Below are 24401 nucleotides of genomic sequence, written 5' to 3' on the forward strand. Positions count from 1 at the left end.
CTCTGGAGCGTTTAACCGCTTCCTGCCCGCAGCCACTTTCGCTCGCTCCCTGGGGGCCGCCTGCTCTCCGACGTGCTGGGGTGGCGTTGTGGTTGCAGTCGCGGTGGTTAGAGCAGCCTTGGGGTGGCTCTCGCAGGGACCTGCCACCTGCGCTCGGCCCCCCGAGGCTGCAAAGGCAGCGGCTGCTGCGCCCCAGGGGCAGTGGGGCACGTGCATCGCGCGACCCAGGGCACCGCCGGCACGGGGAGCCCTTGCAGGCTCTTGCTTGCAAACTAAAACTACAAAGAAATGGAAAATTGAGTCTGTAAAATGCTTTCCCCTGGAGCCACGCGCTGGCCTGCAGCGCTGCCAGGCCCCCGTGCGCCGCACCGGCGGACGGCGGCTGGCTGCAAAGCCCTGCCCCGCTGCGCGCCGCCGCCCTCGGGCCCGGCGAGAGAGGCTCCCGTTGGAACAGAGCGGGGCCCGCCGAAATGCGGGCCGCCACGGGGGTCCCCCGCGGCAGGGACCCCGCGCTGCGCCCGGGGCGGAGAAGCAGCCGAAGCCGCCGACCGGCAGCCGGGCTCCCCGGGGCGCTCGCGCCTGCGGCGCCATCCCCAAGCGCGTTGTGTGCCGAAGGAGGCTGGTTTGCGGCGCGTTGCTGCTGTGCGACGCTGGGGCGACAAGCGAGGGCCCCGCTCCGCCGGGGGGGGCGCAGCAGGGGCGTCTCGCGGCCGCCGCCGCTGCCCCCGGGGGGAGTCGCTTTGCTGGGGCAGAAAGGAGGCGCCTGCCGCGCGGAGCAGGCAGCAAGGCGCGAGCGAAGGGGCTGAGGCGCCGCGCTGCGTTTTCAGCGTCTCCCTGGAGCGAGGGTGCTGCTGCCGGCCGGGGAGCGACCCCGGGGGCGCTCGGTGGCCGCCGCGCGCTCCTCGCCTGCGTCCCCTTCGCGGCGGCGCTGGGGCAGGGAGGGGATTGAGCCCCGGACTGCCAACTCCCCGCCCCGGCGAGTCCCCACAGTCTCCGCTTCTTGGCTCGGGGCGCCGCGTCTCCCCTAAGAGCCGGCGTTGGCACCGCGGCGCCTGCCAGGCCCCCGGGGCCGGGAGCCGGACACGCCGCTGTTGATCTTGGCTTTCGTCGCGGCGCTGGCGGGGCCGTCGTGGGGCTCTTTCCCACGGCCGCTGCCTGCGCGGGCGGGCGCTGGGCTCTGCCCCTCTCCAGCCGGACCCCGAGAGGGTGGGGGGCCGCGTGGAGGAGGCGACCGTCACCCGGCGCCTGTCTGGGGACGCTGGGCCCGTGCTGCCGGGCCTGGGCGGTGCCGCGGTGCCGCCGCGCTCCCCGGGCAGGGGCAGCCCCCCAAGCGGGGGCCGAGGCACCCTCCGCCGCGCGGTCCCTCCTCGCCCGGCTCTGCGGCCGGGGAGCCGCGGGGCGGCTGCGGCACGCTTAGCGCAGCCGGGGTCAGGGTCTGCCCTTGCCCTTCCCGACGCCCGGGGCTGGCTGAAGGAAAGCGGAGCGGGACGGGGCTGTGTGTGTTCGTCTGCTCCTTTCTTTCTCCTCGCACCCGGGACCCTTGCAAGCACCCTCGGGTCCTCGCTGCCTCGCGTGCCGGGCAGAGGCGCAGCCGCGCTTGGGCCACGCAGGGTGCGTGTGGCTTCTCTTGCTGTTGGAAGAAAAGACCGGTGTAAACAGACGTTGACCGGGTATTTGAAAGCTCCAGTTTTAATGTGTGCAAAAACAGCCCACTTCAGCAGTTTTTTGTGCATCTAACTGTGGGGCAGTTCGTCAGTTTGTTAGAGGGATAAAGTCTTTGGCTCCAAAAATCCTGAAGCAGGGCTGGCTGGTGCTTTGTTTGAAAGAGATGGTCTGGGTCTTGGCATGCATTCGGCTGATGCATGCAAACTCCAAATCTCCTTGCCAACAAACCCGACAAAGCGGGCAACGCGAATGTGAAAGCTAATGAAATAATTCTACGACTTGGTGTTTAGGGAGACAATGGCTGCTGCAGATCAGCTGACCTTGGTTTTCATTGAGTTTTAATCCAGCATTCTCACTTTGAATCATGCGTTAACTATTTTGTAAATAGTTTTGGCACCGTGCTTCTGCAGCTCAGTATAAATTCTACCTCTCAGCCCCAGCGCTTCACTGGCTCAAGCGGGTACTGGTATTACTGGTAAGAATTTTCTATTTGTTGTCCTCTTTTTTTGGTTTTGGTTTCCACTCCAACCCAGAGCTGAGTAGCTCCCACCCACAGCACAACAAAGAGAAGCGGAGGTGGTATGTAGGTGCGTACGTACAGTAAGGTGAACCAGAGGGGCCCTTGCGTCCTGCAGCTGAAACCTCAGGGCCAACTCCAAAGTGGCTGCCAGCCTGGCCACCGCTTGCTTTTGTTTCCTCAGGAATGACCCATTTTTGCCTGCTCGGGCACCGTGGGTCCGGGGGGCTCGGGGGCGTGCGTGCTGACCGGCGGAGCGGGGCCACCGGCACCCGGGCTCGCTCCCGCTCCGCTGGTGCCGGGCGCGCGCCGGCAGCCAGGCAGGCTCGCGCTGGCCGGGAGCTCCTCTCCCTGGCACGCCGAACGCGCTGCCTGCCCGGGACCGGACACCTCGGGGAGTAACGTCCCGGGTAGGAGCAGTGGGAAAAGTCTCAAACTTCACGGCTTCGGACTGCCGCAGACATCTAGGGGTCTCCCCTGGGCTCGCACGTCCCCTGTGCTGGAGACCCTTGGCTGGTCCCATCCCCTCGCCTCCCCGGCACGAAGCCACCTGACGCCGCAGCCCCCTGCCCGGCCGCTGGGCGTACTGTGCCGGCCTGCAGATGAGTCACAGCGCCGTGTAATCCCGAGTTAGCCCAGACCCAGCACCGGCCGCTCTTCCCCCGGCAGGGGCCGGGCTCGGCCGGTGGGGCCGGCCCCCGGGAAGGGAGAGGTGCCGGTGGCCCGCGCCGCTCCGTGCACCCTTCAGCAAGGAGGGAGCAGAGGGAGCTACCGAGTGCCGGGCGAGGGGTGCGGACACGGGCGCGACCCACGCGCTGCGGGAGCGCGAGCAGGGTCCGCGGTGCCGTCCCCAAAGGCAACTGTTAACCTTCTCAATTTTCTTCCCAGAGAAACAGACCTTCCATCTTACCATGGCCTCCGAACACCAAATGCCAGCCTCGAAGCAGCAGCAAGCCAGCTCCAAGGTGAGCGCGCGGTTTCCGCCCCGGGGCTGCGGGGGCCGGGGGCGGCCGTGCCGGGCTCGCGGCCGGGGGCTCGGCAGCTCCCTCGCGGTCCCCCGCGGCTGTGGCCAGACGTCCCCTCCCCGGAGCATCTCCCCGCGGTGCTGCAGCCTGGACTGCTCCTGTCCTCTAGGCGCTGAAAATACCCCGCGGGACACATAGGGTATTTGGCACTGACTCCTTTTGGGGAAGGGGACGGGCGGGAGGAGGGCGCAGGCAGACCCTGGAAATCGCCCTGGTGTCAGCCAGGTGAGGACGGGCTTAGCAGCGAGCGGGAAAGCGCTTCCCGGGGCTGGGTCTGCGCAGGGGGCCGAGCGGCCGCCCAGAGCGGGGCCGGGCAGCCAGCGCCCGGCCGTGCCGTCGGCAGCCCCGGCCGTGCTGTCCGGTGGGCGGGCGGGCGAGGGACGTCTGGAGGTGAGGAGCAGGGTCAGGGCAGGAAACTCGCAGGAGTTTAGCAGCACTGCCCTGAGCCCTTTCCCGAGGCCGCGGTGCGGAGACCGGGCCAGCCTGCCACACCAGTGCCGGGGCTCTGCTCACCAGGGTCCTGGCCGGCTGTGGGGAGACCGGGGAGAGAAAAACCCTCCGTATCAGGCTCTGACGCCTGGCTGGAGAGCAGGGCTTGCCCGTGCAGCTGCTTCACCCGGCAGGTCCCCTCCGGCCGGGGCTGCCCTTCCCTCAGCCCGAGCTGTTGGTGCCACCCCTTGCCGGGGGTGTCCCAGCGACCTCGTGGGAACAGATCGACTCCTGGATCGACTCCTAATCTCCACAGACACAACACGTTTGCCTCCCACAGCTCTGCTGACCCATGAAATGTGTGCTGAGCTGACAGAGCCCAGCCCTCTGAAGATGCACTAATGCCTTCTGACCACAGCTAAACCCCTGCTTATCTTGCTGGACTTGCAAGGAGCCGGAGTCAGGCTCCTAGCCAACGTGACCAAGAGCTGGGTCTCAAGCAAACAGCCCGGGTTGCTCAGCCACGTTTTGAACCTGTCCTTTGTTCAGGCAGCTCTTTGTGAGTGGCCCCGGGGTGCTGGGCAGGCACTGGGAGGAAAGGCAGAGCAAGTCAGGACTGCGAGCTGATGCCGGCGAGCGGTAAGGGGAGTGGTGGCTGGAAGAAGGACCGTAACATTGGGGCTGGTGCTTACAGTCTGGTTAACAGTGACCGAAGCAGCAGTGCCTGTTTAGGAGGGAGGTGCAAGAGCTGGACCGTAGAAAAGGGAACCTGTGAAGCTCCCAGAGAGGGTGCAGGGACCCACACCAGGCCGAGCGGGCATCTGCAGAGCGCTAGCCTGGACGGCCATCCTGTGGCGGGACGTAGCGTTGGACGCCCATCCCCTCTGGCTTCTCTGCAGAGGAATGGCTGCAAACCCTCCTTTTTTGGCTCTCACCTAGTTGAATCCAACGTGCTGCTCTTCCATCTCTCCTGTGTTTCAGATTGCCATCTTCGAGCAGGAGAATTTCCAAGGCCGTTGCCATGAACTTAACGGTGCCTGCCCCAACCTGAAGGAAGCCGGAGTGGAGAAAGTGGGCTCCATCCTCGTGCACTCGGGACCGTAAGTGTCGGCATTGAGGAAGCCGGGAGGAAGGGGACTGTGTGTGTATGTGGGGCATCATGTGGGAGGGCTGAGCCGAGGCTGGGCAGGCAGGGTCCAAGCTGCTGAAGTGACCCTGCCCCGCTCCCCAGCACCAGCACCCGCACCCCGGATTTCACATGGCTGCTTTCCTGGGTGAGGACAGCCCCCTGCAACAACCCTTAGCCCTTTCAGACAGCGTGAGGCTTCACTCCCCCAACCCCCTGGCTGTGACACGAATCCTTGCTCTAGGGGTGGAGGCTATTTTCCTGCCAATCTCAGGACCGGGGGAAGCACTTGCCTTGCAGGCATTAACAGCTCAGCTGTTTGGAGGCCGGAGGCGGCTGGCTCTCTGCTCCGCCGGGCTGGCTTCAGCCCTGCTGCAGCCATGTGAAGATTGCTCCGTGCTGGGGCTGGCCACCTCTCTGCCCAGCCAGCCCCGCTGCAGCGCTCGTTTCTCACTTCACTCTGTGCCAGGTGCCCCAGTTGTCCCAAATGTGATGTGTGGTGCCACCAGATGTGCAAGTGCAAGCACAGTTTAACTAGGTCTCCTGAGGTCAGCCTGCATCTTCCCAAGCTTTGGGTAGCCTAAGCTAATAAAAACCCCAGTCCCGGTGTTCAGCCCTTCTGGATGCTTTCTGCTGTGACAGTAAGGCCAGTCGTAGCTTGGAAGTTCAGCTTGTCGTGTCCAGGATTTCCTGCGCTGCAGAGTGAATCCTGTGGTGCTCCTACCTCCCCCTTCTTGGTGGAAGAGGAATAGGAAGGCTCTAGCACTAGTGCTATTAATTGTCTCCCCCTCCACCCCCAGTCTGACTTCCTTCCTTTTCCGAGTAGGGATAGGCACAGGCAGTTCCTGCTGCTCCACCGTGCCCAGCTCTGCAGGCGTTGCCTCCTTTCGCTGTTTATCGTTTGACCCCTCTGTGTGCACTCCCAGCAAGGGAATTTGCTCCCTAGAATCGGAGGGTGGCTCTGTGCAGTGAGGAATTCCTTAAAAACAACTCCCAAAGCCCCGGAGCTGATTCCCTCCCCTTGTGACAAGCAGCACTCACCATCCCAAGGAAAGCAGTGGAGCAGCTGCAGGGCATCTCTGGCAGGAGCACAGTGCCCGTCCAGGCTGCGTGGGTGCGGACAGTTGTTCTTCTCGCTATCTTTGCCGATAGACGCCTGGGCCTGGCTGCGTCAGCACGGCTGTCAAACAGGCCCATGTGCGCTGCCGAAGAGGCACTGCTGTGCAGGCAGAGCTGCCAGCTCTCACCTTGGCACCCCTCCAGGCCTCTTGCCAGGGCCACCAGAATGCTCGTTTCCACTTTATAATAGAGAGCAGGGGGCCTGCATGCTGCCAGAAAGGCATGCTCACGGGGCTAACAGCAAGGGCCAGAGGCGAGCGTGTTTCCTGGCCTCCCTGCTGGGAAGCGCAGTGGTTGGGGGTGCTGGTTTCTGCTCCTCTGCCCACATCTGAAGTTCAGTCTCTGTTCTCTTCCAGCTGGGTGGGCTATGAGCAGGCAAGCTGCAAAGGAGAGCAGTTTGTGTTTGAGAAGGGGGAGTACCCCCGCTGGGATTCCTGGACCAACAGCCGGAGAAGCGACAGCATCACTTCCCTGAGACCCATCAAAGTGGTGAGAGCACCCAGACAGCCACTACCCACCGGTCAGGCCAAGGTCTGCAATGAGAAGTCTTCCCCAGCCTTCCCCAGCCTTCCCCAGCCTCACAGGTGGAGGAGCACCAACTCCTTTGCACCATTTGTTTGAGTTCTCCACGGGCTCCCTGCCAGTATCATCCAGGGCACAGATGCGGGCACAGGTCTCCATCGGAGCAACACACATAGCCAGGAGCCTTGGCTTACTGGGGGAACGCACGGGGCAACATCTAGGCTGGGGAAAAGTCTCTGGGTGTAGCTTTCAGAGGGAACTGCAGGGACAGTGGGCAGTGACAGGACAACCTGACAGCAGAGGATGTTTGCTGGTAAGTCTAACAGTGCCCACAGTACCTGTGCACACAGCCAGGTCTTGGAGCTAGAAGGAAGCAGAGTGCCTCTGGCACCAGCAAGAGTCACTGCATGCAGTCCCAGCCTGCCAGGGCCTGCTCTGGGTCCAGTTCCTCACCTCAGTTTCCCCATAACACTAGGCTCGCTGTAAAGTGCTTTGCCTCCCCTCTGCCCAGTCCTAGGTCGTTGCAACCACTGACCCTCTGTTTCTGGTCTCACATCTGCAGGACAGCCAGGAGCACAAGATTGTTCTATATGAAAACCCTGGTTTCACTGGCAAGAAAATTGAAATAATAGATGATGATGTGCCCAGCTTTCACGCTCATGGCTACCAGGAGAAAGTATCATCCGCGCGGGTGCAGAGTGGAACGTAAGCACTTCGGGGTTGAGTCTGCCCTGTGTATTAGGACCTGGGCAACGCGTCTGCTGCTCCCTGCCCCTGTGAGGAGAAAACCTAGGGCAAAACCACAGCTCCACCGGAGGCTAAACAGTCTCAGCTACCTGGTATCCCTGCAGCGGCATCCCTGCTCGGTGGCCAGGCTGCTTCAGGTGGAGCATGAAAGCAGGTAGCTCACCACAGGGAGCCCAGGGACTGCGGTGCCCAGGCGGGTGGCCCTGGGGCCCTGCCATGCTTCGCTGGCTCATTGAAGCCTGGGCCCTGGCTCGGGTTGGTCCTGTAGCAGGGGTTTCTCTGCTGCGCGGTGCCTGCTGGTGTCCAACTCTGCTGTGCTTGCCTTGGCAGGTGGGTGGGCTACCAGTACCCAGGCTACAGAGGTTACCAGTACCTGTTTGAGAAGGGGGATTACAAAGACAGCTCAGAGTTTGGTGCCCAGCACCCCCAGGTCCAGTCGGTCAGGCGCATCCGGGACATGCAGTGGCATCAGCGCGGTGCCTACCACCCCATCAACTAGAGCCGGCCGGACCCCGTGCCCTGCTGAGGAAGGAAGCTGGAATAAGCTTTGGCATCACCTGCTGCTGTTTTCCAATGGCCCCGCGCTCCCACTGTGTGATTAACGCTGCCGCTGAAGCAACTGAATAAAGCTTTGAGTTTCAAACTCTCTGCTCTGGCCCCTTTCTTCCCTGTGGGGAGGGGGAGGAGGGCAGACGCACCGGGCCGCGCTAGCAGGGCGGAGGAGCCGGCAGCCTTTCCCGACCCGCTCTGAGCCCCCCCGCTCCCGGGAGCACAACATTAGCACATGGGGAAGGGCCTTGTCATTGCATCCCCCCGGCCAACGCACCTCGCGCTGACCACCAGCCTCCCTGCAAAACACTCAGCGTCAGCAGCATCCCGGTAGTCACTAGCCACCGCTGACAAAATACGAAACTGCAATGCAAAGAGCTTCTCCCTCGGGAGGGAGCTGAACTGCTGAGGTCAACAGGAGGGGCAAAAGCTGTTCACCTCCTTCACGACCGCTGCACCCTGCCCCCAGGACTGGTGTCCGGCGGGAGGAAGAGGCAGCACGGGGCAAACGCCTCCTCTCCAGCCCGGCGTCCTGCTGCCAGGGCAGGAGGCTCTTTGCAGACGGTGATGGCGTTTGGGGAGCTGGCAAAGATGTCCCCAAACTGCCGTGATGTCTGGGCAGGCGCACTTGCAAGGGCTGGTGGTTTCGCCCTCACAGCCAGGAAGCCTTTCAGTTAAATGAATAATTGCTTTAATTATTATCTGTAAGTTGAGCAAATGAAGCTGTTCCATACCAGCTCTAGCAGAAAAAAGCTCAGCTATTTCCTGAGTTCTTGTGCTTTGTGTAAGACTCATGTTTGCTTATGTCCTGCTGGTATAACAGGCAAGATGAGGCCTTGGTACCCCTTATCTATCTACCACTATGAATTATTTTTACAGCTCTGTCAGGATTTTCAGAGACAGCAGCAACCACCGCGAAGCGGTGCCAGAGCGGGGCGCAGCGCCTCGGGGGCGTAGACGGGCTCCCGTCCCGATGCGGACCTCGGCCGGCTGCAGGATGCTCGCTGCGCTGGCCACCTGCGACGCGCACGTAAGCACGCGGCAGGGGCCGGGAGCGGCCGGGGCGAGCGCGCGGCGGTCGCCCTGAGGGCTGGGCCAGGCTGCCCAGCGGCGCAGGCGGTGGGGCGCCAGTCCCCCCCGCCATGGGTGCAGCCCAGGCGGTGCGTGGCGGCCAGCTCTGCCCGCGCGCGCCGGATCACAGGCAGCCACTGTGTGTCACTGCAGCTTTGCCCAACGCGCGCGGGGAAGCTGCAGCGACGCTTTGCAGCTGCGCGTGGCCGGCGATGCCGGTTGCGGGGGGCAGCGTGGCTCCGCCGGGGGCTCGACCGATGGGAAACGTGGCTGTGGAGGAGGGCAGAGGGTGCTGCTTCCCATCCCCTCCGGGGGGCATACGTTTGCCTTGGGGGATAGGAGGAAGAGGGGGGATGGCACCGCCAGTCGTCCCGCAGCTGTCCCACTGCCGCCCCCCAGCAGCCCGTGTGCAAGGCAGACATGGCGACACGGGGATGGGTGCTGGGGCAGTTACCCGCTGCACATCGCGGCGGCGCTCTCTGTGCCAGCCCGGGTGGTTCCCCTGCACCTCTACATGCCCGCTCGTGGCAAGCGCCCCGGTCACCCACGCCGAGGCCTCGGCTGCAACCTCCCATAAGGGAAGGGCTCGGGTACGTGCCGCTCGCGGGATTTCACCCAGAGCCAGGTGCTGGGGAGGGCAAACCCCCCCCCTCTAGCCGCAAGCCTCAGCGCTTGCCCTGGGGGCCTGTTTTTCTCCGACTGCGTCAGCACATCATTTTCATGAGTGAAAACAAAAGTGCGCTGTAACAGCAGCGGGAGAGCCCCGCTGGGCCTGCTTACTCCCGAACGTCCCGGGGCGGCCGGCAGGAGGCGGGTGGGCAGAGGGTGCGAATGGCGCCCAGCTGCCTGACGCTCGGCTCGGCCCAGACTGGGTGGCTGCCAGGAGCAGACGCAGCCAGCCTGAGGCGAGCTGGCAGCCTTCGGGACATGGGCGAAGGGGGCAGACGTGCCCTCATGCCGGCCCTGGGCCTGTCAGCAGCGGGACAAGATGGCGGCCAGGCAGTTGCCATGGAGACGAGCCCCTGGAGCCAGGCTGTGGGGACAAGATGGCGGCTGGGAGAGCAGCCCAGGTTTGCGAGGGAGGGAGCGCGCGGCCTGCGGCCGGCCGCCGCCGGCAACGGTCCCAAATGCCCGGCTTTTTGCCCCGTGAATTGGCCGCCTTTCGCGGCCCGTGTTCAGAATGACTCTCCCCTGCATAAGTCACCCGTTTTGGGAAGGCCTAACTCGACTGGGTGATGTTCTGAATTAATCATTTGCCAAACGTTATGCTGAAGTGTTAGCTGTTCTTCGAGTCGTGCTTTGGCAGTCCTTTATCGCGCCGGCTTAATGGGACCGGTTTCCGGTGAAAATCTGTCCGTTTTTCTCAAAGGGAAAAAATTCAAAATGCTCTCAGACCTGAAAATCTCTGCCCAAGAATGGCTGTGAAAAATGGGGTTTTAACAAAAATAGCGACACAGCCCTCTCTGCAGATTATAGGAGAACACTACCTCGTCTTGGCTTTTGGGTTGGGATTGGTAGAAAACAGTCTTCTGTGGATGCAAACTGATAAAATAAGAAATATGCCAGAGAGCAGAGACCTGTTGATCTGGAGACTGAAGCAGCTACCAGGAAGACAGGCATGAAGAGCCCTTGTTCGTTATCAGAATAAGAGGATATGAGGGTGAAAAGCAACCAAAGCAGAAGAGGACAATGTCAATGAGCTTAGAGGCAATTCATCTGTACGCTGTCAAAGGCATTTCCTTATCTGCAGGCTCCTTCGCATCCAGGTCGATGCCCTTAGGTCACTTGGAGGTGATGGCAACTGAGACTGGCCCCATGGATGCAACTTGTACTCCGCTGAGTTTGGTTTTTTTCACTGTCCCCTGCTCTCATCCACCCCAACGTGGAGATGAGCCTGTTTTGACATGGCTTCTCTTGGGGCTGAGTGCTTGACCAGCTCGCCGCAGCTACCGTGTGTGCTGTCACAGCCGCCTCTCCCTGCTCCTCCTGAATTATTGAATTGATGACAGTGCTGAGGCACAGCTAATTAGTTGCTAGTTTTTCTGCTGCCAAATGGACCAGGAGTAGTTTGTAATCACAGCAGGTGTCCTTGTTTTTTATTTTTCATTCCAAGCAACGCTTTCTGGGTAGAGTATTCCCCTCCGCCTGGGCGCCCTGGTGCTGATTCCCATTGGCTCCTGTGGGCCTTGCATGTGCTGTCTGCACAGGGTGCTGTTGGGTCAAGCCCAGGCTCTTCATTTCAGCTTGCTACCTCTCCAGCCTGGGCCAGGTGACACCACCTGGGTCAGCCTGCCAGAGTGAAGCTAACAAGTCTCATTCCTGACCCCAGGGAGCTGGGGCAGCAGGGATGGAGAGCTTGAGCAGGGGTGAAGCGATGGATCTCGTTGCAGGCAGCTCCTGGGGCCTTCTCGCAGACATCAGGAATCACCCAAGGTGGGCTGGGATGAGCTATCCCAAGGCACACCAGCAGGCAAGGGGAGTCAGCTATGCCCTGACCCTACCTTGGGACTGAGGGAGGTGTCCTGACTTGTGCCATGCCAAAGCTGGGACTTGGGGATGTACCATCACCTTTTCTGACTGTGAGTCCTGGTCACCGGCCATGAGTTCTTCTGGCCTGAGCCAGAGACAGGAGGAAATGGACCCACTGTGGTGATGGCAGGAGCTCAGCTTCCTTGCCTACTCACAGTGTGGTCCTGCTCTGACCATATCGTATGCTGTTTTGCATCAAGAGGGTGGGCTGTCCTCCACTCGCAGCAGAGTAGAGGGTGGGTACGTCAGTGCTGCAGAGCTGATGGTTTCTGCAGGGGCTGATGTAGGAGGAGATGTGTTTTCCTGACTCTAATTGTAATGCGCTGAGCAAGTGTTTCTGTTATTTTGAAGTTGCTCCTGTTTCGACTCACATTTGCTCATCAGTAACCCTAATCCTTAAACCTGTATTTGCCAAAGGAAGTAAAATGCCATTCTGAGAATCGTGCTGGTGTGTTGTCATCCCTGGCACAGCCCGGCAGGCATGTGCAATGTGGGTGGGGAACCCCCTCTCTCACTGACAATGCCTTTTCTGCTTCCCTGGGCTACATGCCACAGCCTTCCCCTTCCCTGCCTGCACAAAGCCACTCAGATGCACACCTAAGAGCCAGCTGTGCTTGTACCTTCCTCTTCAAGTTTAGAGAATTCAAGTACATTGACTCTACAGCTGTATTTGTGACAGTGGTGGTCTGGCCACGCATCGGTCTGTGGTTTGTAATTGTGTGTTTCTCCCAACACTCAAGGTAACAGATCAAGTCTTTCATTCCCAGCTTGGTCCCTCCAGCCTGTGTTTAATTCTGAATTGCTGCCTTCCAGTTACCTGGTTGCAAGTGAACTTTGAAGAGGAGCAGAAAGACAGGGTATGTTTAAAGTGAGGATAACACCCCAGTAATGAAATCCTCCCTGCTGAGCCGGTTTTTGTGAGATGCGGCATGGTCTCACCACTCTTGACCAGTCTCGCTAGAAAGGATGGGCAGGCGGGCCCCTGCTGCCAAGAAAAGTGCTATGCAGGTACTAGAGCACCATTTTTTTCCCGCTTCCCTGCCTTGTTCCCCTGGAGAAGGCTCAATCTCTGCGGATTGTAGCCAACCTTCTCTCTGTGACTCTCACTTGCCTCACCAGTCACTTCCCCATATCCATGCTGGTGTCAGGTGTTCCAGCTGCCTCTGGAGCAAAGGATGAGGAGCAAAGCCAAGATGTACTGCTCCTTCCAACAAGTCCCCAGCTCTCTTTTCAGGTGGGACTGCCATTATTCCCTGGTCAGTCTTATAGTATCACTGCTGTTTTTGACTTTTATGAGTAAGAATAGCTCCAGAGAGATCCACTTCATCCATCTGGTTGGATTTTTGAGCGGACAAAGATAACAAATGTTAAGCCATCTGCCCTGTAATGCAAGAAACCCAGGCAGAATGGGCAGATCTCCCAGTCTTCCCAGAGGCATAGACTCAGCTGAAAGAGGTAAAATCCAGATCTTCTTGGCTCTGAGAGAGTGGAAAAGGATTCACTACTCTGTGACACTCCTGTCTCTGCACTCTGCAGGTCAGTGGATGACTCCCTAGGGTACCACTGGGCATCCCTCCTCCCTGCCTGCTAATGGTGTCTCTCAGGTATGGACATTTTGCCCATCAGCAACCAGAGTCTCTGACCAACAGCAGAGCCCTGTGATGCAAGAGACTGCAGACAGTCAGGAAGAGGAAATTCCTGTCATCACTGCGGACAGGCTGAATAGAGAAAAGGCACCTGTTTTTTCTCTAGCACTGAAACAAGTCTCTCCCATGAAAACTGGCTGTTCCTTTTTTTCTTTCCATAAAGTACATTACAAAGGTTTCACAGCACACATCTCTGAGGTCCTTTGACCACTCCATCTGTGTTTCCTTTGCAGGGGACAAGTCTGGGCTGAGGAGGAAGGGGAAGGAGGAACAAAATAGCTGTTTTGCTCTGTGGCCCTGTAGCGGTGCACGTTCTCTGGAACCTGGGATTTACAATGTCGCTCTGACTACAGTGCCAGGAGCAAAAAAGACAGTGAGCTTTCTGATCCAGGCTGAAATGAATGCAGACCTCATTTTGTATTGAAGAGATGCATGGAATGCTTTGTGTGGGTCCTGGGGTTGAAGGAGAAGGGTTGGGTAGCACAGGCACCATCTCCATCCTGGATCATCCCTGGGGCAGACCTGAAGGAAGACATGCCAGTGCATGCACTGGAAGTACTGGGACAGTATCTCATTGCCTGAGTCTTCTGCGTAATGTGAAAAACTCGAATGGTTACTAATGATACCCACTTCTTATCAACAGTCCTACGCATGAGCTCACATGAAACCAGTGTCCTTGGAAAGCAAAGAAAGATGCAGTTTTCCAACACTGAACACTCCTCCAGAGTGTATGACGGTGCCTCTCCCAAATTTCTGCTACAGATGGTTCCCTGGATGTCTCTTTGGTGAGCTGTTTTTAAATGTTTTATTTCTGAAGACTATTCTGTGGGTTGTTTGTTAGCTTCTCTCCTTCCCACTTCACATGATGTCCAATCTTTTTACTTCTGCTTGGCAGGGCTGGTCCTGTTGGTTCATTGAGGCCCCACCTTGTTTTTTTGTGCTGTCTGGAGGTTTCTCTTCTGAAGTAGATCACAGGCTTAAAAGGAGATAGTGATCTTTCTTGTTAAAGGCACTAACTGAAAAGGAGCCTCCCTCTCTCGCTGCAGTGTGGTGGCTCCAGCCGGTATGTCTTCTGTCCTGCTGCAAAATGACATTGTTCACAGCCCAGGGCTCCCCTTCTTGGCTCACTGCAGGCTACTAGCTCCTGTTTAGCCGGTGTGCACAACTTGTTTGAATCAAAGGTGCTAGGAACTCATAAAGCACTGGGGGCTGTGTACTGCCTGCGGATGTGTCCAGCACAGGATGGGGCAACTGGATGACTGCATAGGGTTTTTACATCTTTTTTGCTGTTAAGTGCAAAGAAAGGAGTTGTTACAAGTGGATGACTGGTCAGGATCTGTTGGGGCTCTAGCTGTGACCCGGCATGTTCCACTCCTGCTGGAACTAGTCAAAAAACACAGGAGGTGATGGCATGAACAATCACAGCATCCTCTGTGAGCAGTCCCCGGGCTACAGCACCCACCCTCTCCTTCCCCCTCATGGCCAGTAAGAGTTGAAGGGTCCAGAGGACAGACCAGCCCACTAGTCCCTGCCCCCAGCTATAGGGTAGCTGTGCAGTGGGAGCAGGAGATGCCAGGATTCAGCTCTCAAATTAACACTATTGCGGGAAATGCTATTAGCTGCAGAGATCTCCTGCCACTCCTCTTACAACGATTGTTTTTCAGCTGCTTATAACTTTCCCAAACTTTTTGGTCTACTATACAAAGAGCATGGGGATGGAAAAGTAAGCGTGGGCTGTATGTTCTAGTCCTATCTTCCTCTGGGATGCTTTCTCCCTTTGCTCCTCCAGATTCCTGCGTCTCTTTTTCTTTCCGTGAAACTGTAGAAATTTTAGAATCCAGATGGGGAAGAGAAACATGAGACTAGAAGGCTTTTTAATTCAGCAGATGACAAAACAGCAAGAGCCACTGACTGGCAGTTGAAGCTAAACAAACTGAGATGAGAAATAGGTGCTGGGTTTGAATAGTAAAGGTAATTCTTTGGAAAAAAACACCCTCAGCTTCCGATGGATTGCCACCATTGGAACCTTTAGCATCAAACTGAGTGTTTCTCTAAATGGTCTGCTCAAATCCAGCATGACTCACATCAGACAAGCCTATGGACCAGCCTTGCTGATAACTGAACTGTTGCATCTGTACCTTCCGGCCAGAATTGCTGTGTATGAGCATGTGGAAACTAGAAACCTTTCCTATGGCTGGTCCCATTTCCAACACTGAACAAGCTGGAAGGGGATGAGGGGAGCATTGGCATTACTCAACCTATGGGCTCTACGTTAGCTCATTTGGGAGAGTCACGAGGAAGTGACAGGGCAAACCAGCAACTAGGTGGCTGGAGAAGAAATATGTTTCAAACTATGGTCTCCTAGTTGTCAGCTGAAGAAGATGGACAGCACCCCAGGCCACGTAGACAAAAGGTTTGAGGCTGGCAGCTGTCCCATACTATCTGCTTTCGCTTTCACAGCATGGTTAAGTTCCTGTTATTTAGATGTTCTAGAAGCATGGGGAGATGTAGTTATTTGAAAGGAGCAGCTCCTCAGAGCACAGCTGAACAGACACTGTCATTGGGTTGGAGGGAAATGCGTAGGGTTTTTTTGTTTTGAGGGCTTTTTTGGAATTTTTTTCAAAAGCACAAGATCGCCTCCATCCCACACTAGCTGCGAAGGTGCCATCTGGCGCTTTGTTCTCCCTGCCGCTTGCTTCCTGCCTCTCCTCCCCCAGCAAGGATGCCTGCCTTGCAATGGCTTGGGCTAAGATTCTGCTCCATGGATTCTCCAAACTGTGTCTTTTTGACCTTCAACCCTTTCCTCTGCCTATCAGAACATTGCTGACCACCAGCCCCATAGAGCTGTCGTGAGAATAACAAGTGCTCGTCAGTGGTAGTAGCTGGTGATATTTCAGCAATCTCACAGCTCTCCCTGCCAGTGGGTGTTTTTGCTAGTATGCCAATAGACTAGAGAGCTAAAGCTGTTCTCCAGACTGTCAAACTATTCTTTTTACAAGGCAAATAGTATAGGGAGCTACAAACCCAATTGCCATCATCCACAGTTGGTTTCTTCCCCCTCAGACGGCAGCTTCCTCTTCATCTAGCCTTTAAGACTCTTGTGGTCATTTAGGCATGTTCAGTGCTTGCAGAAGCTGCAGATGCTTGTGATGGTGTCATCTCGAGCCGGTGATCCTCCTGTGACCTGCTTCTCCTCTGCAGATTAATTCCAGCTAAATGCCAGGATCCCAGAGTTGTGCCTGAGGGCTGGGATGCAGGAATGGATACTATCAGCCAAAGAAGAAAAGTGCAGCAGTGATTAATCGCAGAGAAATTCATGTAAGAATAAAAATAATGCAAAGCCATGGCTAAATCACATCTGAGATTTAGATGCCTTTTCCTACGGCAGTCGCTCTGTGCCAGAACATCTCTTTTATGTGTCTCAGAGCACTAGGAATCCAATTCTATAAAGAACATTGCCTTGGAGAGCTAGCAGGCCCTGAAATGTGCCTGAAACTAGTGCAACTTTCACTGATACAGAAATCACAATTCTTGAGCTGTAGCACAAAAGGCGAGAAGATGTAACAAAGCCACGCACAGCAAAGTGGAACACATTGCAGCTGCATGTGGAAGAACCCAGTTCCCTGCTTTTCCTATTTTCCCTTACTTGTCAACCTGAGCCCTGGCCATTGCCTGTCCTTGAAATGTGCACGCATGTGGGATAGTATCTGATACAGAGTTGGTTGGCTGTTGGTGAAGGAGCGAGGGTAATGAATAGAAATATGAAAATACCACTGTATTCACATTAGCTTTCATTTGCCTTTCTTTTGTCTCCCACAAACGCAGTGCTGTGCCTACTGAGCCTCAACAAGTGCAGCTGTATGAATCTTCCTTTGTGCCATATTGTGTTAAGGATCTGGGAGACATGCCAAGGTCAGAAAAATAATTGGCTAAAAAACAGTAGTCTTGGAAATATGAAATGTTTACTCTTAACCATAGCGAGGTGATTTTTATCTTATCTGCTGTCTGGATACTTTGGGTATTGAACCTTGCCAACTTTTGGGGTTTTATTACAGGTTGTACAGATTTTGTCTTTTTAAAATTATTTTTATTATTTTTAATTGTCCACCTTCTGGAGCCAAGTGATTACATGAGATTCTTAGCTTTGATTTTTTAAAAAATAATTTGAGCTTCTAGCCTCATGTTTGTGTCTACAAAAGCCCCCAAACCCTAAAGACTTAAGAAACAAACGTACAATAAGAAGAAACACAGCATATATTATTAAAAGCTTGTGACTTGCCAGCCAGCCAGATTTTTGATTTTTTTCAATGCTCAGCTTTGGCAGTATTGGATTAGGTATGTGGAATGGGAAATGTTGTCTCTCACTTCTAATTAATATAAAATCTAGGACAAAAATGAAATAATCTGGTTTTATTTCTCCGGCTCAGGAAGGACCCTCTGTCCACTTCTGAGAGCCTCTGGATTCAAGACGGCACAGGGACTGACATGGAAAAGGTGCTCTGACTGCATGGTGTGGCTCTGAAAAGTGTATTGCCTGTCTGTGCCATGACACCCTCAGAGCTGCAGGCCAATATTTCCAAGATGAAAGAGATGCTTGCTTCCAGGTTATCATCCAAGCGAGATGACGAAACAATTGAGCTGTCTGCTGCCTCCTGAGAACAGAGCAGAGCTGCTTCCTGACTGTTTATTTGCTTGTTTTTCCCTCTGTTGGTTAGAGTAAACAGCTGGGAAGAAAAAGCAACCCCTGAGAACACGGGGGAGAACCTGCTGTGTCGAAGTTCCTGAACAAACAGTCTGACACTATCAGTCAAATGCAACGCTGGTGTTCATGGAAGAATGGAAAGGCAGAAGGAGTGCTGGACATTTGTGACAACCATGACAGAGGACCATGCAGCCCTGGTGAGCAGAAATTCATGTTGGTTTATTTTTATAAAATCATCTTTGTTTATAGCTATAGGTTTTTAATACTCATATGTGAAAAGTGTTTTTTTCAAATAATTTTACCATTTCAGGCTTTGAATGCTGCAGCCAAAACATAAGATTAAAAATGAAAAGGAAATAAGCCGTGACTAATCACTGCTAGACATTGGTACAGAACCTATTAGCTTCTTTGGATTTAGTGCCAGCCCAAAGTATAATTTCTCCTGTCTTACAGGGGGCTGTGCAGGTCATCAGAGGATATCTCTTGTATTTATAGACTGAGGTATTACTAAGTCCTGGCCAGCAGCAGAACTGGTGAGACAAACATGTCTTGACCACACCTTGATACCCATGGCTTTGCTGCTGTGGCAGGAGAGCAGATTACTGGAATTGATGCGTGCTGTAGTCCAGAACGTCAGGCTTTCCTGTGCTTTCTTTCTGCTCATTTTTACTCCTAATATTAGTACAAAGAGGGGGGAAAAAGGAAGAAAAAAATCTTTACTGCTTCCTAGCCTTTTCTTAGCAAATAAAAAAATCCTGTCCAGTTGAAATGCTAATTAAGAAACAACATTTCTTCAAAGGCCAGAATTGGAAACAGCCACATGGAGACATAATGGGATTAAAACGTATCAGGGGATTATAACAGTAGTAAGGATTTAGCAAAGTTGTTCCTGCCCCATGCGCTATCGTCAGTCTTTCAGTATGTTTTTCCCAGGGCTTGATTATACAACAGTCAGGACAAAACCAAAGTGCTTTAGTAGTCTTATAGGCAGTAACCACAAGTAACCACATGGCAACATGGGGTATGCACTGGGAAATAATGAATAGGCTGCGCCCAAACACCTAGCAGTGAAGAGCCTCCTGTGCATGACCTGCAACTGGATGTGCTCAGTCTGCCAAAGAAGGTCACCAGTGCAGCAGCATGCAGAGCCAGGAGCTCCTGTCCCCGCTCAGTCACTGTGGCAGCATGAGGGCCATGCAAAACACACCTCATTCACTGAAGTTCGTGAGGGCCATGGCTGCTGTCAAATGTGACCCTGTCTTTATGCAATGTTGCCAAGGTGTGAATTCATAGGTGTGAATGCAAGGCAGAAAACATCTGCTGCGAGTGGTTGCCTCTAAGGTGTGTCTGCAGTTATGCATGGGGAAGAACCCATTGTGTGAAACTGCCTCCCCTTAGCAGCAAGGAAAAGTGATGCAAAGTTCAATGCTGAAACTTTAGCTGATAAAGGCCTCGTGAGAGCCAGCAGCTGGGAATGCAGCAAAAAAAATCTTCTTCAGTGACAGTAACTGCATGAGGAGTTTAGGAGCACCTGTGGGGCCAACCAACAGATGAAGCCAGTGGGACTGGCTTTGGAGCTGCCCTAGCTGGAAGTGGTGGCTTTGATGCTGGGAGATGAGGAGGAATGCTGCCATTCCCATAAACTTTCTGCAGCTCAGTCCCCATTCCTGGGCTGGCCAGGAGCAGTGGGCATGGTTCCATGGCGCTCCTGACTGGCCTTACCTGTGACATGCTGGGCTGCCTTTGCGTGGCTCAAGGAGCCCAGGTCAGCTGCTGAGAGCTACCCCGGCCTTGTTGTCTGAGTCAAGCTCACGCCAGAGGCCCAGGGACCTGTTGTCCTGTCAGTCCAAGTTCTGGAGGTAGCAGATGGGAATTAAGTCAGGCTGAAGGGCAGGAGTTGTGTCTGAGCTCCCTTGTTGGAAAACTGTTGTTTGTAGCTCACTCTGGGTTTTCAGAGAACCTGGGGATCCAGAGATCAAAACCCAGGAACAGTGGCAGCAAAGTCCTTTAGACTCCTTTGAACAAGGCCACCTTCTGCTGCTGGATGAGGCTTTACATCAAACACCTTTACTCAAACATAAGTGAAAAAAGAAAACATCATCTTTCTCTCTGGGCAAGTAGCCAGGGCAGCATGGATTGCTTCCTTATCCTTCCACGGCAGGCAATTAAACCCTAACTGTCGCCAGCACACTCTGAATGACCTATCCATTGTGCTAAAGCACTCTGACCTGATATTAGCACTGCTGCCTTTGTAGAGAAAATAGTTCGAGGTGGGTAATTGGAATATGAGCAGCCAATACCATTACATAATTTTAGGCTGTAAAAACGAATAGCAGGGTCTCACTTTGAATGTCAGCATGAAAGGCAAAGAAACTATTTTCAGTGATGTAAACTCCTGGGCAGCAGAAGTGCCCATTAAGAAACATCTGTTCCTCATAGTCCAGGAGGACTATAAGTAACCACATGGCAACATAATGGGATTAAAATATATCACTGGATTATGTTAGCACTGCAAAGATCAGCTGCTGTGGATGTTCTTATGAAATCAGTGAGAAAATGAAAAACAAATTTCTCTCTTCAGGATGGACACAGCCCTTTTTTATTTCTTAATTTGTATCTTATGTAACATGCAGAAGCTGGTGCCATACCTTTTCTCCACATGGTTCAATTCCTCTAGAAAGATGGTATGTGCTGAGTTGAATTTAGACAATTTTAGATGAAATTGCCAGGTAAAAAGCTAGCCCCTTCCATACCTTGGGTGCTGTTTGCACAGCCTGTGGTTGAGCAGTAGGCGGTTGCAGCCCTTATAAACTGGCTTTATCTGGGTGTCTGGAGGGTAGTGAAGTGGTGGCTGTCCACCCTGTGCCACATCTGTGCTGCCTCTGCTCATGTTAGTGGGTTTGGAAGGTGCAGCGTGAGCGGAATTTGGGTTGCTGGGGTAAAGCAGTGCCTTTTCCTTCAAGTCGTTAGTCAAACAACCGTGGGGAAGTCTGTGCAGACATACAGGAGGAGGAGGATGTATCTGTGAGTATCAATTCTGTACAGTTTCTCTGGGGGTGGAGTGAGAGCTTTTCTCGCAGGTATTTGTCCTCCATTCTTAAAATTTGGCCTGTAGAAAAGCATTGAGTAAAGCATTAAGAAAGAGGAACTACAAGGCAGGTAGACAAAAATTATCAGAGCAAGAGAGAAACCTGCTTTGTTCAGTCTCCAAATCCCATTTCCCCTGCAAGGCTTTTCTACAGCTCATAATGAGATCATGAGCCAGCCCATCCTGTCCCTCTATGTGGCACTGCCAGCCTGGGACGCTCCTGGGAGTGAGAACTGCCACGAGAGCAGCTTGGCTGATTAATGGTTCTCAGACTGTCCCACACTGCAGCTGACCCACCACAAAATAGTTTTGCACAGCGACAAGCAAAGATTTCTAGTCATCGCATACTGTGAACTGAACAGACAATAGGGACATTCTTCAGAAAACCATACAAACAAAACAGAAATGCACCCTATTTTGGGATGCTCATATGCTCTAAGGCAAATGTCATTTATATGTAACATCCATTTTGGGAGTCTAGTAATGAAGTCGTGCATCATAAGAACGGAACCGTTCGCTTAGCAACCTCCCCATCACATGATGCGTTCCATCTGAGGGACAGGATTTCTCCTCAGACATGCATGAAAACAGAATGCTACTCACTGCTGTCTTAAAAGAAATCCTTAACACATAAGCTCCCACTGCAATCAAATTCTTGATTCTGGCTTGTGCCCTGAGTTAGATCCTACATAACAGACTGGCTACAAGAGCCAGTCTGAGTCCTTATAGCTTCTGATTCACACCAGGAAATATATATACTACCTACTTAAATATTTCCTCTGCTCTTTTACAGATAAAAAGAAGTTGAGGCATAGAGTGCTTTGCATGAGCCCTGGTGTGAAGAAAGAAATGGAGCCCATGCTGACTGACCTCATCTTTCCCCTGCACAATAGTTTGGTTTGTGGCTGCAGTGCCATTTCCCTAGCTTGTAGCTATGCTTTGTCCTGTCATTAACCCTTTCTTAAATGTTTAAATGGCCTTTGATGCCCTAAGCTGACAGAGCTATTGCAAACCACTCTCCCACTGCTCCAGTTCATCCACTAGAAGGGTGCAGAGGGGGCAGAGCAGATGCTAGCAGTCAGGCTAGAGGTGCTGCAGGAGAGCTGCAGCAATTGCCTGAGCCTAGAATAGCACAAGGGGCTTGAGGGCAGTCATGCCGTCAGAAAGGTGGATCAGGGCAAGGTGGATGTAACCAAGGCTTCTCCAGGTCAGGATTTCGGTTCCCTGGTAGAGCTGTGAATGCGCATGTGCATACAGCAGGCCTGGAAGAAAAAAAAGGCCATTGCAGGTCACGCTGGAGGTGCTTTACCTGAGGCTTAGGTTATGTGAATATTGCAGGTTCATGGGCGGTGAGGCCTCAGGTGCTGGCGTGGATTGGGGGCATTGCTCCATATGCTTACACGGACGTGTCCTCGCCCAGATGAAGTGCCCAGCTTCTCATGCTTTGCATTCAGGTAATATTTACAGAAACCAGCTGCTTTGAACTAGAAGAAAGAAAGAAAATGCAAAAGCAATCTCATTTATGTTTCCTGCCTCACATTGTGTTTTCAGCAGGCTCCCACAGTCTGCTTGAAGTAAGTAATGCTTACTTCAAAACTTAAAAATGATTCTGAAAGGTTATTAGAAAAACAGCACTGTGGTGTCAGGGCTCTTCAGGAGAGTATCCCAAGGAGCACAGGAAGCACCACATGTTGGCCATTTGCTACAGAATCTCTATTTGTTTTGGGAACGCTACAAGACTGACAGGGAGAGATGCAATTTCAGTTTATGTTGAGAATCACTAAGACTTTAGTGCAGCTGTCTGACAACATTAAAACAGCTAATGGCAAACTCAACAGCATTGTTGATGGGAAACGCAGCTATAAAATCCTCTTGGCATTTTGTTCATGAAAGAGTCTTCAGAGAAACAGCTTGAAAACTGACCCCTGCTTTCTGGTGACTGTCACTTCTGCAGCTGCATCTTTCAGACGTCTCTGCTAAGCGCTGAGTCCCAGTCCTTGCCTTCTGCCTCCAGCAGTGGCTGCGAGGGTGAGGACGGCAGCTCCTGGAGCGTGCGCAGAGGTGCAGTTGGGTGTGTGCTGGCTGCAGAACCATGGCACAGCTGGCTGAGGACAGTCCTATCACATGAGGAGAGAAGTATTTCTCCTGGCTTACCCTGAAGTTTCCGGATGATAAGCAGTTAAGAGAGAGAGATTTGCAGAAGATGACTAAGTCAGAAGACAAAGTCCATTATCTGACTAGAAGAGCTCCGAAGGAAGAGCCTATACCAAACTGGGGAAGTACGACGTTTTAACTATTAAACTCCCTTTTGAAACAGATCACTGTCTTTGAAGGACGGTGCTCTCCTCCCGCTTGGATGGTGACCCCTGCAAAAACTTCTGCACAGGGACTGTAGCAGGTCTCTGCACTCTCTCTTTTCCCCTTGGCCCCACTACCCTTGCTTGCTCCACTGCCCACAGAGCCGTGAAGCTTGGCATCGCGATAACTCTGCTTTCCCTTCCAGGTTTCTGAGCACGCTGAGGGCCCACCCCACTGGAGGGAAGCAGTAGATGAGGATCACAGACTGACTGGCAGCCAGGCTAAAAAGGGAATTCTCAGTGGTTTGGTTCATTCCTGACTGGTGGGACACGCAGACCCCTCAGGCTAAGCACCAGGACCAGGCACCTTTTCTGCTACTATTTCTGCTATGTATGATGTATCTGGGAGCAGTTCACATTGATTGGAGACCTCTTAAAGCGCCTGAGATTTGCTCCATAATCTGCACCAGAGAATTAGGCAGTTTGCAGTAGTGCTGAGATATCTGGAGGACAGCAGTGGCATTAGGGGAAAGGAATATGAGAGGGCCATGGGAATAGCTTCAGTCTAAGTCTCTGGTTCTGCAAAGTAGGCGACATTACCTTGCCGCTAATTGACATCGTGCAAACATACATGATATAAATGGTGTAACTTCTTGCTGCTGTATCTGAAGACATTTTTAACTTTATCAGCTTCCTTCACAGAGGTCTCAGTCTTCTTTCATCCTGGATCATGCTCCATTCTTTGAACTATGCAGTATTGGCTTTCTTGTACCTGACTTAGGCCTCATTCAGCAAGTCTCATATAACGAACACCCTTGTTGCATGAGAAATGTAAGCATATGTGAGTCAAATGCTTTGTTTAAGACTCTGTGCACCTGTTGTGTGCAGTGTACGCACCACACTGTAGATCTCACACAGAGAAAGCAATACGAAAGGTGTTATGCGTTGAGTTCGTGGCGCATGTGCCTACACAACAGCAGTAATTAATGCCTTGCATTCTCCTGTGTGTGGTTTAGAGGCATTTAGTCCTCCTCTGCCCTACACAACCAGAAAGGAGCATGTTGCTTTTAGTGTTTAATTGAAACAAATACCTTTTCAACAGCCTATCTGGTTTTGATTTGCTCTTAGGATAGTGCGTGGTAATGGTTGCTTCTTTTAGAGGACAAACTATTCCAAATTGTAAAGGAGGTGCTTTTCAACAGCGCCATGGATCAAGTTGAGCTAAAGATGCTAAATCCACATCATGCTCAGTCTGGTCTCAGTATGAGAAGATGCCAAACGCATTTGAGAAGAAAGATGCTTTTGGGGCCAGTGATGGCTTATTCTCTGTGTTTTTTGGAAATGTAAATCTTTCTGTGAATTGTCCCTT

At 53.7% G+C, this 24401-nt stretch overlaps 1 protein-coding gene and 1 long non-coding RNA gene across 6 annotated transcripts; both read left to right on the forward strand.

The window, feature by feature from the left end:
• The first annotated feature begins 2074 nt into the window (after nt 1-2074).
• On the forward strand, nt 2075-7798 carry CRYBB2 (crystallin beta B2). Of its 5 annotated transcripts, none has more exons than XM_068911706.1 (6): nt 2075-2140; nt 3071-3147; nt 4618-4736; nt 6238-6412; nt 6966-7108; nt 7481-7796. In XM_068911706.1, the coding sequence occupies exons 2-6, from the start codon at nt 3094-3096 to the stop codon at nt 7647-7649; spliced, it is 660 nt and encodes a 219-aa protein (XP_068767807.1). In that variant the 5' UTR covers nt 2075-2140; nt 3071-3093; the 3' UTR covers nt 7650-7796. The 5 variants fall into 5 exon arrangements, with proteins under 5 accessions (XP_068767807.1, XP_068767811.1, XP_068767808.1 ...); XM_068911710.1 differs by lacking the exon at nt 2075-2140 and adding an exon at nt 2420-2592 and having other exon boundaries at nt 6238-6370; nt 7481-7797; XM_068911707.1 differs by lacking the exon at nt 2075-2140 and adding an exon at nt 2489-2592.
• An 8971-nt stretch (nt 7799-16769) lies between these two features.
• On the forward strand, nt 16770-22364 carry LOC138061438 (uncharacterized). The gene is made up of 3 exons (XR_011135195.1): nt 16770-16857; nt 17661-17844; nt 21529-22364. It is a non-coding gene; the product is annotated as an uncharacterized lncRNA (long non-coding RNA).
• The last annotated feature ends 2037 nt before the right edge of the window (nt 22365-24401 follow it).

Source organism: Struthio camelus, chromosome 17 (assembly GCF_040807025.1).
Source record: "Struthio camelus isolate bStrCam1 chromosome 17, bStrCam1.hap1, whole genome shotgun sequence".
In the NCBI taxonomy this organism is placed as follows: Eukaryota; Metazoa; Chordata; class Aves; order Struthioniformes; family Struthionidae; genus Struthio; species Struthio camelus.

Bases quoted from the DNA above. Each gene is read 5' to 3' on its own strand.
- CRYBB2 (XM_068911706.1), top strand. From the start codon at position 3,094: ATGGCCTCCGAACACCAAATGCCAGCCTCGAAGCAGCAGCAAGCCAGC. The intron at 3,148-4,617 runs GTGAGCGCGCGG...CCTGTGTTTCAG, and splicing joins AGCAGCAAGCCAGCTCCAAG to ATTGCCATCTTCGAGCAGGA. The intron at 7,109-7,480 runs GTAAGCACTTCG...TTGCCTTGGCAG, and splicing joins GCGCGGGTGCAGAGTGGAAC to GTGGGTGGGCTACCAGTACC.